A 17,212-nucleotide genomic window follows, 5' to 3' on the forward strand; every position below is an offset into this window, starting at 1 on the left:
ATTTGCATTCCTAACAAGTTTCCAGGTAATGCGAATGCTTCTGGTGTGAGGATCACACTGAGTAGCAAGATTCTAGCACGATGTGACCTCCACTTACATTTTAGTTGTATTTCCTGCTAGTTAGTATCTTATATAAACCATGAGCTTCAGACTCAGTGGTGTCTAATGCTGTAGCCACATGTTACTATTTGAACTAGAATAACATACACAGTTCCTTAGTTGCACCAACCACATTTCAACTGCTCAATAGCTACACGTGGTGGGTGGCTCTCAGATTGGACAGCAGACGCATAATGAACCTTGCCATTAAGGCATGTAAAGCAAAGCATAGGGAACATCATTAACAATATTGTAATTATTGATGGTGCCAGGTGGGCACTTGAATTCTCAGAGGGAGCACTTTGTAACCTGTATCAATGTCTAGCGGCTGTGCTTGTGCACCTGAAACTAATACAAATTAGTGTTGAATGCAAACTAATCAATTTTTTTTTAATAAAAATTGCTATTATCAGTCTTATTGGACAGTGCAGCTCCAAATAGAAGAAACTATTTCTAGTTCTTTAGTCTGGCTGGAACCATGTCTTTGGTCTTTTAAAATCAAATGCATCTTTTAAGAACTATCTCAAGTCTGCTGTAGAATCCCTTTTGCTACTGGGAGAGGCGGTGGGAGGAGGGCTATTTCTCATTTGTTTTGTCGACGTGATTTACTTGAACCTAACTCTACCCTTAGCCAGATGACAGCCAGAGACATCAATCCCAGGACATTTGCTGAAAAATTAGAAAAAGGTGCTCTTTTTCCACTGGGGTCCCTGAGTTGGCTGGATGTGAATGTGGGTCTGCTGGAAGCTACCCTGCCATCAGATATGCAGAGTCCTGGTCTGAGAATGAGAACAACTCAAAGGAAAGCAAAACCGAGAGAGAAAGGTCCTGGACGACGTCATCTCATGCTTGCTGCGGCTGTATCTGAAGTGTTCTCGAACTACCCTTGAACGTTTGTTCCCGGGGATAATACGTTTCCCGTTTTTGCTGACTCAAGCCGGGGTACGCTGAAGATGTCTCGTCCATTACAACCTCTGTTCGGGCATTTGTGCTCTGCTTCGATCAGAGGAGCATGGCCTTACTAGGTCTCCCTGACCCCGCTTTGGACCCCCCTTTAACCACCAAGTCACAACCCCCTTAGCTGGTATCTTATCACAGGCTTGAAAGAGGCATGTGAACACATGCTCACCTAAATTAAATAATATTCAAGTTATTTTTGATAAGTTGGTAATCAAGTATTATGGATCTGAAGATAATTTTCATTTTCTGCTGATCCAATTTTTATTAGTATGTTTCTAGGTTTTTACAGTTCAGCATATACAGATTACAAACTGATCAATCTCTTTACGTATGTCACCCAAAACAACTTGAAACTTCCTGGTTAGCATGTCTGGTATTGTTTGCCTCGCTAACCCATACACACCCCGAGGACACCTAACCCTCCCCCAGCTCCTAGCTTTGACGGAGCTCCCCCAAAGACACTAAGTTGTGTGCTCGTCTGGGCCAGTGACTGGCGGGGCACCTCCAGGGTCCCAGTCCTCCAACCCAGCTTACATTCTGTACTGGTCACATGGGCCACCTCAGCTCATGTCTTAGCTTACTCTCCTCTTCATCACTGTCGGGGAATACATGGAATCTTAACACAGTTTGACCCTCCTAAGTGGCTCAGAAGGACCCGCAGGCACCAGGCTGTTGGGAAGGCTGCTAGATTTCTATCTCAAAGGTGAGCCCAGACCTAGATGGGAAACTCACCGCCACCATGTCTGCCACTTGCTCTCCAAAACTGTCTTTTCTAACTAGAACTGGGCTGAAGAAGGAGCAATTCATTCACAAAGGAACAAGCAGGCCCTCAAATACTTCACTGTAGTCCTCAAAGTATTTTGATGTATTTTGTGTACAAAATAGGATTTAAGAACTACTCTAGAGGACTCTGTATATGATAAGATTTATCTTTTATTAGAGATCTTATATTACATATTCCCAAAAAGATATAAAATCTTCCAAGAGAAAATATCAAAACCTACTGATTCCAAGGTAAGCAACATAATCAAAATGAAAGCAAAGACTTTCTTCCAGACAAAGGAATGTGAAAACATTTCAGCACAAGTACAACAAAGACCTGGGAAGGTAATCACAATGTTTTACAACACACTTTACAGCATTTTATTTCAGTCAGTATTTGTAGAAAACAAGGATGCTGAGTTCTCAAACACTGAAGTTATAACCCCAAATTAAAATTTCCAAAAAGTAAAATAGGAGAAAGTGATGAACTACTTGGTCAACTGAACATCTGTGACAATAAACGTAATAAAACCTAGGCACACATACGCCACCAAGATCACAACTGAAGTGTATGGTTTTTAGGGTGTGCTGGAGACACCAAATGAGTTAGTCAGTTCTTGACCACAGCCCAAAGCAAAAGCATCCTCTTTTTATTTCCCTGATAATTTAGTCTGAAGATAAAAAGCAGAAACTCACTCATTAAAGAGAATTCCCGCTCCACCTGTGAGCAGCTGGTGGCAACGCGCACTGACTGAGACCCGACTGACATGGGACAGGTCCACCTTAAACAACTGAAGTGGCAAAACCACTGTTATTGCATCAAGATTTTTTATTTCAACTGATCCGAATTTCCAGAACAATTAACCACAGAACACAGTAGACTCCCATAGGAAGGTTTTACATTTAAGATGCAATAAAAATACTGATCTTATTCTTGGAATTTGCTTCTGGCAATCCTAAGATCTGCAGACGTCCACAAAAGGGAAGTGGTTGTTTCTTTATTTAGTTGTTATCCCCCCACCCCCAAAATGAGGAAGGAAACTTACAGTACATGTTTATTGCATGAAATTTCTCCCTTTTAATATCTTTATCAACACCAGTATTGTTTCCTTAATTATTAAAGGCAAAATAAGTCTATGAATTTAACATAATAGTCTCAGGAGCTGCGTCTTGATTAAAATCCAGACGTTAATCGGACTACAAGATAAGAGAGAAATTCGGTTTTAATTTCTCTAAAAAGATGTTGGAATAACAGAAGGTAAATGGAAGTGTGAAGTCCGATAATAATCTATTTAACACAAAGAGAACAATCAAAGTGTACACATTCAGTGCTTTCTATATCAAAACTGAATACCCTAAATATTGCTAATGTTGCTTTTATTTTAATGTTAACAATGATCTCAAATAAATTTTATCAAAAGTCTTGTAATGGCACATGGGCTTGGAACTTCACTTTGAGGTTACACACACATACAAGAGTTTGGAACTCACTGAACAGACATATTCTTTAATATGATAAATCACGGTGAGCTACGTATAATTAAGTTTCAAAACAGGGTCTATTTTAAAGCATTCTCTCTTCAGTATGGTTAACTCCTCGGAAATGAAAACAGGTTGTGAATTTTCCACATTACAGAATTCTTGCTTCAAGTTGCAGTCTCCTTGGCAGCAGCATATTTTAATTAATAATATTTTTTTCCCTTGTTTTGTTTTCTGAGATCTCAGTACATTCAAATAGTCAAAATGTTTAGAATAATATCACCACAAATTTAATGAAACAGATCAGAATGTGGCCAGCATTGTCAGGCAAAAATTATACAATTTATGTGTCATAGAAAGTACCCACCCCTTTTCCCTGCCCCAATTCCTCCCCTCCTCCCCAAACAGTAACATGGACACTAAAAGATTTAACAAGACTTATAAAAAAATAAGGCACATTTATTTTGATATGGTATTTTTAAAATAGAAAACCCTTTCTCAGAACATCTGTATTCAAATGAGCTGTGTAAAAAGATACCTTGTGGTACCTAAGTAGATTATGGTACCTATGCAATTGCTTATTCTATTTTAGCGACAATGGAATAAATTGCACCTATCCCACATTGTCAAGTAATGAAAATATGCCTCTTTTTCTACTATTGAATGATTCAAAATCTGATATTTCTGGAAATACTTTACAAAGGGTAGGAAGGGAAGGGTTAAATGGTACATTAGAAAAAGGTATGAAAATCAACTATATATGTCATGAAGGTTGATGGATTGCACTTTTCCACATATTTCAACACACAAAAATCTTCTAACTTGTATGAATGATTGCAACCATTTTGGCCATTAGCTATTATCCACCAGCTTTTTATTCCATTTTGGTAAAAACGGGCATTTTTGTTAAATTAACAAAGGATCAGCAACATGAATACTCATAACACTCTCTTCACAACCCCCAACACAGATATAATTAGTTAGTATTTAACCTGAGATACAATCTGTTGAGAGGTTGGCCTTAGACATTTCTTCATTTGTTGCATCGATTCATACCAATCATACCAATGGGGATGGTTCATGGAAGGAACTTAAAACAAACAAACAAATAAACAAATAAGTTTATAGCATGGCTTTTTTTTACTGTACTGGTTAAAAAAAATCACAGAATTCATGTTCTCACAGTAGCCAGAAGCTAAAACAATGTGCTTCTTTATTGCACGTTAAACCAAGAAGTGTATAAAAGCCAATGCTTCCCAATCCAAATTTGAAAGCCAGGTTCACCTCAGCTGAATTCGAAATGTGCTGATTTCCATAGGACTCAAGTTGATCTCACTTATATTTCGGGCGTCTGGAGGTGAATGCATCAAGGATAATGATGAAGGTATGAGACTTGCAACAGTAAACTTGTTAAAAAGTTTCTGTACCAGTATCTAAAAAGTAAATGATAAAAATGTGCATATTTAGATCAACTTTGAAGAAAGATTAGTAACACAGCTGTATCTTCAGTGAAAAATGAGAGAGTAAAACAGCATGTTTGAGGTCCCTTTGAAGTAAACTAATGAGGAGGGGAGGGATATGAAATACACCTCTGCAGGCTTGAACATACAAACCACCCATCCCTGGGTGGGGGGGCGGCAGGGGGCGAGCATAGAAAAATGGTAACAAGGAGTGGGCAACTTATACTCCCTTCCATTTCTTTTTTAAAAAAGATTTTATTTTTAGAGAGGGAAAGGAAGGGAGAGAGAGAGAGAAACATCAATGTGTAGTTGCCTCTCACACGCCCCCAACCAGAGACTAGGCCCACAACCCAGGCATGCGCCCTGACTGGGAATAGAACCAGCGACCCTTCTGTTCACAAGCCCCACTCAATCTACTGAGCCACACCAGCCAGGGCCTAACTTCCTTTTCTGTACTGCTTGAGAATGTGTCAAGTGCAGGGTCACTTTGTCAATACAAAATAGGGACACCTATGGGCCAAGAAGCTTTAAAAAATTCCCATCCTCTTTCAGTCAACATTTACTCCCAACACGGGTGGTTTTCAATCATTTTTTTTTCCTGTTCCAGCGGAGCTGAGAGACAGGACAGAGGCCTGCCACAAGGAAGGCTCATCATGTCCATAAGCCTCGTTTGTAAGGTGGGGAGGTTGTATGAAGAGGCCTCTCTGGATCATTATAGCCCCCTTAGGACTCAAAGCCTTAGTATCTGAACACAAATGCTCATGACCAAGTATAGTCAGATCAAGAATAGGGTAGGTAGAGGTACAAATATAATTTTAAAAAATAATAGATATCAGTGCTTTCCTAGCACCAACTCCATGAATGGTGAGGTAAACGAACTGGAGAAGCTTATCTGTGTAAATTTAGGCCGCCTACTGCATTTTCTCTTCTCTTCAGGTCCTATGTACAAGCTAATTTACAGGACTGAAGGCAGATCGGTCGAGCCAGGTCTACCGTGTGCACATGAGGTCCTGGAGAGGAGCTGGGTCAGCAGAGCTGCCTGGGGGGGGGGGGGGCGCGGGGGCAGACCCGCCTGGGCACTAGAACCAGCCCAACTGCATTCTTTGGGTTACAGCTCTGAGACAGAAGCAGAGACTGGAGGTTTGTTTTCTTCCAAGAAGCGGCTTGATGGAACTGTCAGCAAGACCAACTTGAAGAGAAATAAAAAATGGGCAGTCATTGGGCAGCGGTCAGCCTGAGGATCTGTTTGGCCTGCACCACGTGGCCTCATGTGCCAATCTGGCTTCACAGAAAATCTAGACCTGCATGGCTGTGTGGGGAAACAACTGAGGGAAGCTAAGTACAGCTGCCCTGGGGCGGTGGTTGAATTACCCCACTGGCTACAGTCTCACTGCTCCTGTCGCTTCTCCACTGCCAACCCCACTCACTTAATATAAAGCTCGTCTTGGCCACCACAGGACTTGGGTTTCCATCCTGAACTAGATTGTACTTGAGGATATCCAAGAAAGGAGAAAATGCAGGGGTGGGGTGGGGAGAGGATGTTTTGTAGCTTGGAAATCGAAGGCCTAAGATCAATGAGAGCATTGTGTTCAAATATCCCCATGTTCTGGCCACGCATGCTGATGTTGACAAGGAGAGGAGACTGAAGGCCGAGGACGTGCTTTCTTAAGGTGCGGAGACTTGAGCTAATTTGCAGCAGAGGGGAACAAATCAATGAAGGGGCAATGAAACATTATCTTATTGTCAGAAAGTTAGGATTTCAAAGCACACTAACTTGACAAGCAAACACCTTTCCGGCTCACCTTTCCCTGGGTGGTGGAACAAAGCAGCCCCATGCCTCTGCTGGAGAAGCGGCAGTCAAATCCCTTCCTGTGGAGGATCAAGGCGGCCTCATCGGAAGGCTTGCCATCCACCTGCAGGTGAGCAGAGTGCCAACACGCACAGTGACATTAAAACAAATACTGTCGTTACCGCACACTTCACTGATGTCAGCATCCCCAAGCCACAAAGGCTCATTTTACTTAGCCGTGAAGCCGGACAAATGGCGTTTCCCCTCAGGTTCCATGTTCACTGAGCCCGCCCACCTTCTCCACTGAGCCAGGTGCATTATGTTCTGGGTTCCTTATTAGGTAGTCTCATGTCTCGCTTTCCCTACAGTTCTGGAGGATTTGGATTTCCTTTTGTGCACATATTCCATACTGTTTTATCAAGTTTCTTCACATAAAGCATTTCATTTTTATTTATTTTTAACATGTACGTCAGTTGAATAAAGTTCTTGGTCATCCCCACCAGTGGGTAAGACTTTGTAATGCACACCTAAACGTAGTCCTTATCCGGTCACCAATGATGATGTACCGTCCCCCTTGAAACTGAAACATGCTTCTTCATTGAATCCTGACTCTTTCTAATTGCATTAACATTTTTAGTCTTTAAGGTATTGGTTCATTATTTTTATAAAAGAGACATCTGAACTAGTCACGCTTGCCACTTGCTAGGCCGACCACATTTATTAGCTTGATGTATCTTTTAAATTCACATTACAGAAGTTCTTCCCGTGCAGGCACAGAAAGAAACACTAAACATGACACGTCAGCCACAAGGCTCAGTACTGGCATAACCCGTTTTATTGCACTTTGCTTTACTGTCCTTCGCAGGTATGTTTTCTTTTTTAAATGAATTGGGGGTTTGTGGCCACCCTGTGTTGATCAAGTCTATTGATGCCATTTTTCCAACACCCTTTGCTCACTTTGCGTTTCTGTGTCATGTTTTGGTAGTTCTCAAAATATTTCAAACTTTTTCATGATTATGTTTGTCGTGGTGGTCTGTGATGATCTTTGATATTAATAGGGCAAGACACTCACCAGCAGAAAGATTACGACTTGCTGAAGGCTCAGATATTGGTTAGCATTTCTTAGTGGTATAGTATTTTTAAATTAAGCTTTGTACCTTTTTTTGGACAAAAGCTATCACGCATTTAATGGGCTACAGTATAGTGTAAGCATAATTTTTGTTATGCACTGGAAAACAAAAGCAGGCATGTGATTACTCGCATTACTGTGGTTTTCACTTTCGTGTGATGGTCTGCAACCAAACCTGCAATATCTCTGAGCTATCCCTGTATATACCTTCTTGCAGTAAAACTTCTTGTGTCCGTTTAAGCAATAGTGCCATGAGTAGCTCAAGTCTTTGAATATTTTAAATTGCAATCATCTTAATAGATTTTGTTTCCTAAAGGGAGAATATGTGTAAGATAATAACACAAAATGAATTAAAACTCCTTGGGAAAATGTGCGGTTATTGGAGCAGGGCGCGGGCTGCCCGACACTCACACTGTGATGAGAAGGATCCCTTCCTTTTTCTCTTCTGTGGCCACAGGTGCAAATGCACCCAAGTTCTCGATCATCCTCCCCAGGGTATACGATTTTTTAATGTGCTACAGAGACATCTTTTCTGACTAGATGCCAGCATTCCCACCACTGATTTGATTTTAATGTGCCTGAACAATTTAATGCCGTCCTCACCTCAGATTCTTGGCTGGGATAACCTGTTTTATGACATTTCACACTGGTATTTTGCAACCTGGTACTGCTAAGATTTTGTTTGAAGGGAGAGAAAAAAAGTCATTTAAGGAATTCTGAGTCATTGCAGGACACCGCATGATACATATAGGAAATTTAAATCACAGGATAAAGATTTCTAATAAAATTTCTGTAAATTCCACAGTCTCAACACATCATGAAAATGGCACATATGAAAATCAGTCATTTATAATAAACATAAAAGCTCCAGAAGAGTAACAAAGAGAACCCTGGCACGTGCCAAGTGTGAAACCTTGGGATACTCGTTTAATTTTCCTAAGCGTCAGTCCCCTCGTCTCCAGTAAAACGAAGCTTATGCATGTCTCCCTCCTTCATGGAGTCACAGTGTGCGTCAACCCACTGAAAATACCACGTAGTCTCACACTGTATGCTCCACGAGAGGAAGACAGATTTTAAAATACTTGTTTTTACATGTATTAATGTATAATATCTGGACCTCAGAAAAAAAGAGGAGGGTGTGGGGAAGAAAACTCACGAGTTCTGAAACTGCACCGTGCACTGTGCTAGGTGAGCGACACACCAAGTGTCTTTGTAAAATAGTTCAGATCACAGTTGCAGCTGAATCTCCACAGGCAGGCTTGGATGTTCCAGGGTCGCACAGGGAAAATCCCTTACAGAACTTGTTTCAGAGGATAAACCAACATGAATCTCCTAGACTAAGTGGGGCCTGTGGGACTTCTCCAGGAACTGGGTGGGCTGTGGGGACAGGGTCTGCTGGCAGAATGAAGCCATCAGGCTTACAGAAAGCTCGATCAGAGGCAAGGGCTGGGTCCCCCACAGACCAGTTATGTGACTCTGTGCATATCACTTAACCTCTGACAATTCCAGGAACTAGGTTAGACTTGTGAACAGCCCCTTTGAGGATCAAGGGCCAACCATAGGGACAATAACAGTAATTGCAGCTAACACTTACTGAGCATTTACTCTGTGCCAGACTCTGTGCAGAATGCTTTTCATGGATTACCTCATTTCATCTTACATTTAAAGTAGGTGGTATACAAGCTTGCCTTACTGTATTTAAATATACAGGAACATCCCTATCACAAAGCATTTTCTTTCATACTTAAATAGCAATTACCTCTAATGACTCTACATTAACCCTTCATGATCATTTTCTATGTACGCTTGGTGCGTGTATCCTTCCATGGGTGTCCCATTATCACTGAGTAGACAAGAGAAGTAAGGCAGTGTGTTCCCCAACATTTTCTGCATTATCGCCCCCCTCTCATCCCCACGCAGGAGGCAGGATAAGGTTCTGGGTGGGGGAACTGGAGTCAGAGATGCAGAGCTTTGCCTCCCAGCACATCCGTTTACTGGCCCAGGGACCTCGACAGCTACCTATCCTCTCGGGGTCAGTGAGTTTCCCCTTCTATAAGACAAGGTGCAGTAATGCCTGCCTTCACAGTGTTGTTGTGAGGGCTGAACAACACTCGTGTAAAGCACTCAGCATAATGCTTGCTATAGAGACAGTGTTAGGTATGTTGTTTTTGAGAAATCTGAGGAATTATTGATAAAGCATATAAGGCATACAAGTCAAATAGCACTGAGATTTACTTTGGCAATAAACTTCAACTTTCTCTAATTTATAAAAATATGTGCCGACACTTTCACTTCATTACTAGTAATAGTCACAACTGATCGTGTAACTATTGCAATTGAGAACCTTCATTTGTCAAGCACTCAGCGCTTCCTTCACGCGTGCTGCTGTTCTAAATGCTTTACAAACATCAACTCATTTACTTCTCACAAGTTCTCACAGGTGGGTTTCAGTATCATGGTCGCATTATGAATGCGAAAACTGGGACTCAGAGAATTAATTAAGTGGCTTGCTCTACGCCACCCAAACAGCAAGTAGAGGAGATGCACTCAAGCCCCGGCAGTCTGGCTCCAAAGTCCGGGTTTCTAACAGATCCATCCTGCTGCCTTTGCTCTAGCTGTGAATCGGTGCTCACAGATGCCGGCTAGGAGAGGAAAAGGGAGAACCACTTCGGCCATAATATAACAAAAGGCTATAAACTCAAGGAGACCCCCCTCTAATATGAGGCTGCTAATAGGGAGTATTTAATCAATGGACCCAACAGAGCTAAAACACTGATTTATCAAAACATATATCAAATTCAGAAAGTAATCTTTAGAAACTGTAATTTCTAATTGTCTACAACCTACCATTTGTCCTATTTCAAACATAATTTAAGGCCAATCTGAGAATTACACACATACATGATAGTCTTACCTCTACTGAACAGAGGAAATATAGGCAAATATTCCTCTACTGAAGTGCATGAGAGCTCAAAATGTAAGAGTTACACTATTGCTGTCTCTCACCAAAAGAAACTTAATTTGCTTATCAGTAACATGGTTCACAAATCAGTATAACAGTAAATATGACAGTAAATATATATGTACACATTTGCTTCTGAGGATGAGAGGAGCTATAAATTTGATCAATTCTCCAGGAGAAATATAACCCCAACCCTCCTCAGACACTGTATAGAGTGTGTATAGATGGAGGCATGCCTAGACGCCTCGTGAGAAAATTTCTCCAACCCACTCGGATGCTTTGAAAATGCCTAACAACACTCATACTTCAGTGAGTTCTGACAGCTGGAAAGGTGAGACAATTGCACAGTGTGTTGTAAGTCCCGAGACATGACATAGCCAGCAGAAATTCATTTTCCAGGGCATTCATTAAAATACCCAATAACAGTTACCCTGTTTTGATCAACAAGATAACATGACTGAAAAGGGAAGGTGAATAGTGGTTCTTAGATATGTACAACAAAGAGGATTTTTTCCCACAATTTTCACCTTTCCAGAAGCTAGGGAGATCAATAAAGCACCAATCAATTCTTTTAAGAAGGGCAAAATAAAGCAAAAACTTTAAACTGCCTTCTATAAGAATGAGGTGGTGTAAATAAGTCAGAAGAGAAAATCTTACTCAATAAGTAGTGCTGATGTTAAAATGATTGGTTAACTATTTGCAAGAAACAGTTCAGCACAAATCAAAAGAAATTCCAAAGAGAACAGAGTTAAACATACATAGATATAGATATAAAGGCAGATACAGATGTAAATATATACATATATAAATAAATACAAATACAGCTGAACATACAGCAGTGGAAACAATCTGGAAAAAACAATAGTTGAATCACATATCAGTGTTCAAGGCAGACTGGCTCTGTGAAGCCCAGCTGAACCGCTCATTCAAGCTCTTGTCCCCAGAATGTCAGCACCTATAATTCTAGCCTGTAGAATCCTGACCCATGATCCTTCCTCCCGTGAGATTCTTCCAGCATCTTCTCTGCCAAGACTCCTTTCTCTCTTAATCGTTACCTTTTCCTGACAACAAAGCTTTCCTGTTCAGTGCACCTGAGTGGTGATCCTGTTCCAGTTTTCAAACTTTTTCAGAAACTTCTTTTTTAATATCTCAAGCTCCTTGATAGGGCAGGGAAAGGAGGTGATACAGAGAAGAGAGTTGGAGGTTGGCCTAAGGATGAGAAGCCTAACATATCGGTTCCTAGGGCGCCGCTGGCACATGCTGGGGCGCATGGCATGCTGGGAGGCAGGGTTTCACGAGCTGGCCTTTCCTTCTTCATTTGACTACAAATGTATGACATAAAATTATTTTTTCCCCAAAACATACAGAAGTTAGAAAAGCTACATAGGCTAATAGAAAAACATAAACTCATTACCAACATAGAATAATTCCTGAAAAAGTACTTTAAGAGATTTAGTAACTCTTAAAAAGTCCAATACTACACTCTGAGGAAACATACAGCAGTCAGATTCAAAGACCAGGGGGTGGGTCTTGAGCCTACCATTTATTGTGGGTAGTTTTCATCTTACTTACTTACTCATTCATCCTTTAATCTCTCTAGCCCTTAGTTTCCCAATCTGAGAGTTTTTAAAAAATTCCTAAGTCCTTGGCTCTCCACCCCAGACCTACACAATCAGAATCTCACAGCTTAGGAAATTTGTAAAAATCTCTTTTTCTAAAATTCCCCTAGTGTGATCTGGACACAGTGACTCTGAGGACCGGAAGTTGGAACTGAACCACCTCAGTGGATGAGCACATTCCAGCCCCCAGGCCTCTCTGCCTATTCTTGGAGCCCGTAACTCCTTTCTCCGTGAGGAGTAAGGGAGGCCAGCTGACGTGTAGAACTGAAGAGCCTTTAGACAGTGGCTGAGGGGATGGGGAGGCAGGTACATCCTCATTATGCTGCTGATGAAGGAGGTCAGGCTGGAAGAGAGATGTGCTCTTACCAATCCAAGGTGGTCCTCAGACAAATTTATCATGGAACTGCTATCAAGTGGTGGTAAAGAAAATGCTTACACAGAAACAAGCCACGTAGACCTCCGGTCCCGCTTGGAATCCAACCTGAAGGCTAACATTACAGTCAACACCTTGAGCAATGTGGGTGTCAACTCCATGGGTCCACATATACACACATTTTTTTCAGGTGACCCACTCAGTCCGACTGACCTGCACAATTCACATCCCCATTGTTCAAGGATCAACTAGAAGCTAGGAATCTGCATATGTGGAAAGCTGATTTAGATTGTATGTGGATTTTTTGACTGCATAGGCAGATGGCACCCCAAACCCTGCGTTGTTCAAGGGTCAACCGTACTTGTTTTTCAGTGGAAGAAATGTACTGTGATCTCCAAATGAACAATTATTATATGTTTGGAGCTGATAGCACATAAAAACAAGGATGCAATCCAAAATGTATAGGTCAGGTTTCTGAATTTAGTCATTTGTGTTTTCCTTTTAGTATAATCATGCCATTAACCTTGACATAATTTAAGTACCAAGCATTTTTCTAATCAATACCTACCATTAGCTTCCTTCAATGATTATCTTCCTATTATCAGAAGTTAGGGGACAGAGAACAATTCTTTAAAGAAGTGATTCTGAATGGACTAATCAATCTTCTTGGATTATTAGAGAGCTTAAACAACCATTAGAAATATGTGCTAAGAGCCAAAGGCTAATATAAAAACTGGCAACAATTAATGTGATAATATAAAACGGCCCCAGATATTTAGTGCTGATCATGTGTCAGCACAGTAGTTACTGTTAGGCATTGACATTTTAGTCTTTCTTCTTGTGGTCAAATATCCACATTGTTAAACTGCTTTCTATTCCCTCTGCTAAAACACTAGTGTGCATCTGAGTTGGCATACCCGGCAGCCATCATCAGGATAACAAAGTATGTTTACAAAACACTTCTATTTCTGAGGGCTTCCACAGCATTATTTTATGTATTTCTCACAAAGACCTGAAGCAGGCATATCTGATACCAGCCCCATTTTATAAATGGTAGCTGAGGCAGCAGCCACTCAGCCAGCAGGCAGCGAAGGTGGCACACCTATCCAAAGGCGAGAAGAGCAACAGGAGCCAGGTGGCCAATGGGTGGAGGCCAGACTGTAGAGGGCCTGAATACTCAAGGGTTGAACCAATTTGGTAGGCAATGAGACTTTTAACCTGGAAGGGATTAGATTTGTATGTCAGGAAGGTACCTGCCAAGAGGAAGAATGAAAGAAGCAGGTAATCACTAAAAAGAGGTGATCCAGAAAACAAGTACTGGCCTTGGATTGTAGGGGGTAATCAATCCACTTCCTCTTAGTCAGCTGGAGCTGCTTCCAAAAAACAATCACTTTCAAACAATTTTGCGAAGGGATTATACAGTAGTAAGAATGAGTAGCCATTACATGCCCCAGAAGTCTTTGGATTCATTAAGTTGCTAATGTCCTCTACTATCCATGCTCGGAGGTGGTGCGAACGTGAGGCCCTCTGCTCTGTCCTTTCACTCCTTTTACCTCATGAATTAATGACAGGTTACCTCGGGGAGGCTATCTGTCTCTGGTGTGCTCTTTCCATGACTCAAAAAGTGGACCCACAAAGGCATCAAAGAAAAGCCCAGCTCGCAGGTACCTTCCGTCCTGACTGCATCTTCAGCTTCCGGGCCTTCATACTGGCTCTTAGCTTTGCCTGGACCGCTCTAGCCCCAGGGACCTACGCTGAGTCTCTTATTCCCTGACCTCCTCCATATTTTTTCTCATTATCACCATTTCTTTGAGGCCCTCTCCTACCATTCTATTCAAACTTGTATCACCTTCTAGAATTCCTTCCCTTTTTTCCTCCACAACACTTTAATCACCATCTAACATCTTTAATGTTTATTTTATTTTTCTCCTTTAATTACTTTTTCTTCTCCCACTAGAATCTAAGGTCCAGAAAGGCAGCAGCTTTTGTCTATTTTGTTCATGACTATATTCCTAGTACTTTTAGCAGTAACCGGCACCTAGCAGGCATGAGATAAAGCCTAGAAGTTCATTCATATGACCTAACAGCCTTGTGAAACATAGAGATATACACACAGGCCTCTAGGATTCCCCTGTATTCATTATTACAAGCCACATATATTTTCCAACATAGTCAGGCATAAGTTCTTTATCTTGAACATATAATTTTAAAAGCTCCAATTGTCCAAATTTGTAGGAATTTATCCTTATACTTTATTTGGTTTGCTTTAGGGTTTTTTTTTTTTTAATTTATTGATTTTACAAAGAGAAAGGAAGGAAAAGAAAGAGACAGAGAGAGAAACATTGATTTGTTGTTCCACTTATTTATGCATTCATTGGTTGATTCTTGTACATGCCCTGACTGAGGACTGAATGCACAACCTTGGCACATCTGGACAATGCTCGAACCACTGCGCTATCTTAAGTGGTTTGTTCTTAAACTAAACATTTTTCGTCTGCTATGTTGTCTTCAAACATGAACATTCTCTTCTTTTCATATGCAGGCCATTTATTTTAAGATATTTCACACAGAATCCACAACCACTTATATTTCAACTAAGAGTATGTCAATTCACGATATCAAACAGCTCTACAAAACATAAAAATGATATCAAATGTCTAATCTTTATTCTTTTTAAATGCAATTACTGACTTTAAAAGTAGGCATATGCAGGGTGGGGAAAAGGTAGGTCTACAGTTGTTTCTATGGAAAATAATACAATAATTAATAAATAATAATAAAAAATAAACCCTGTTTCATGTACTCACAACTGTAAACCTACTCTTTGCCCCACCCAGCTTGTAAACTAGTCTAACTGAATTAAAATTCTATACCTAATAAAACCTACCCTTGTTCTCTTTAGCAAATTTTTATATTTCTCCTAATAGTTTCTCACTGCAAAGGTTTGGGTTGCAGTGATTTTCAGGAGAAAGATAGAAACGTACAAAGCCTCTGCTATACAATTAAATGTTATGCCTTCTATTTCTCTAACTCCCGAGAAACAGTGACTAACAAGGAGAAAGGAAGGGATAATGCCAGTACAGCTGATCTTAAGGCCTGGTTCTCCCACCTGCAAATTATGTGACCTCAAGACAGCTTTAGCATCCTTATCCATTAAAATAAGGAAGATGGTATCCCTGCCCCACTCACCACACAGGACTTTTCTGAGAATGAAAAACATAGGTATTGGGGTATGCTTCAAACTACTGAACAACAAATAAAAGGTATAATCATTTTGCCAAAAAGTAAAGTCCTCTCAATCAGTCCTTGATGCACAGTAAAACTGATGCACAGAAAAATTTTTTCTTCATCCCCTCATACCAGGTATATTATAAGAAGTAATTTTTTTATCAATTTTGGGAAATACCTTTGATTGTATTGTCCTCAGATTAAGCAGATGAATGTCACATGGCAAAGATGACAGTAATGGGAAGAAGTCATCCAGCAGCTGAAGGTTGGGCACAGGGATCTTTTCCGTCATGGTTAAGAAAGGGTGATTCAGGAAAGAAGAAGTTATGTGGCTAAGGAGAGAAGGGTAACTGACCGGCTTCTTTTCTTCTTCCTATCAAGAAAAAACCAAAAGTTCTTAGGAGTTATATATTTGCAGGTCTCATGATATTAATTGAATTACCTGATAGGATTTAAATAGAAAGGAATGTAAAAATATATAAATACTTTGACTTTCTTATATTTTATAAATAACAGTTGCAGAGAATTCATAGCAGATTACAGATTACCATGCAATACAAGAAAACGAATAGTGTCCGCTTAAATCATATGTTAGTAATATCTCTTTTCCATTGCTTCACTGATAAAAGTCCTGACAACATTTCCCACAAACATGAACTCTTTCTCCATCTTCCACAAAATTCTTCAAATAGATGGATGGAGATGCTCATGAATCTTGCACATCATCAGATGTTATCTCTTCCCCTCAGGTTTTACTCATCACATTCTCCTAGTTTCACTTAAACACTTAACTAGACTGTAAAGTTATGTGTTGACCCCAAGCTATGTATCATAAATGTTACCCAGTGACAGGGGATTTTTAAAAACTCTCAAAATAAATAAGGCTTTTAAATAACACAGGTGGCATATCTATGATCATCTGTTTTCTTTCTGAATAAATCACTGTCAATTGCTTCACTCTCCTTCATTCCCCAAACAGGAACTATTATATAGGTTATACAATAGTTATCACACATTTATGTGACACACAGTTATTCAATATAACTTAAAAATACTTCAGTCTTTGCTATGGTATATATTTGCAGACAAGCATTTCAGCATGTTCTAACATTAAATAAGTCTCCTGTGGCTGGTGACATACACATGGCGGATGACAAACATAATTAAGTCAATGACTAAGCAGCACCTGAACCAATAATACCTAATGCATGAAAGCAGACACAGAAAAGCACTACAAAGAGAAAATAATTTATGTAGAAAGGTCTTTTGTTCACCAGTGACATTTGTGGTAAATTTAATTTTGTATCTTATTTTTTAAAATGACTACTTCACTGATATCTTCTGATGTTGCA

At 40.3% G+C, this 17,212-nt stretch overlaps 1 protein-coding gene across 2 annotated transcripts in view; it reads right to left on the minus strand.

Moving 5' to 3' along the window:
- Nucleotides 1–2,053: 2,053 nt before the first annotated feature.
- The window catches only part of MAN2A1 (mannosidase alpha class 2A member 1), a 162,314-nt gene continuing 147,155 nt past the window's right edge, over nt 2,054–17,212 (minus strand). The window contains exons 20-23 of one of the 2 annotated variants that reach the window (XM_054589984.1): nt 16,039–16,233; nt 6,563–6,673; nt 4,585–4,733; nt 2,054–4,390 (exon numbers count right to left, since the gene is read on the minus strand). In XM_054589984.1, coding sequence (XP_054445959.1) covers nt 4,360–4,390; nt 4,585–4,733; nt 6,563–6,673; nt 16,039–16,233 — 486 coding nt within the window. In that variant the 3' untranslated portion in view covers nt 2,054–4,359. Of the gene's footprint in view, nt 4,734–6,562; nt 6,674–16,038; nt 16,234–17,212 lie in introns of both variants that reach the window. The other variant, XM_054589985.1, reaches the window with a different exon arrangement.

This window comes from Pteronotus mesoamericanus, unplaced genomic scaffold, assembly GCF_021234165.1.
Source record: "Pteronotus mesoamericanus isolate MK-2021 breed Mesoamerican mustached bat unplaced genomic scaffold, CSHL_Meso_final scaffold_167, whole genome shotgun sequence".
Taxonomy (NCBI): domain Eukaryota; kingdom Metazoa; phylum Chordata; class Mammalia; order Chiroptera; family Mormoopidae; genus Pteronotus; species Pteronotus mesoamericanus.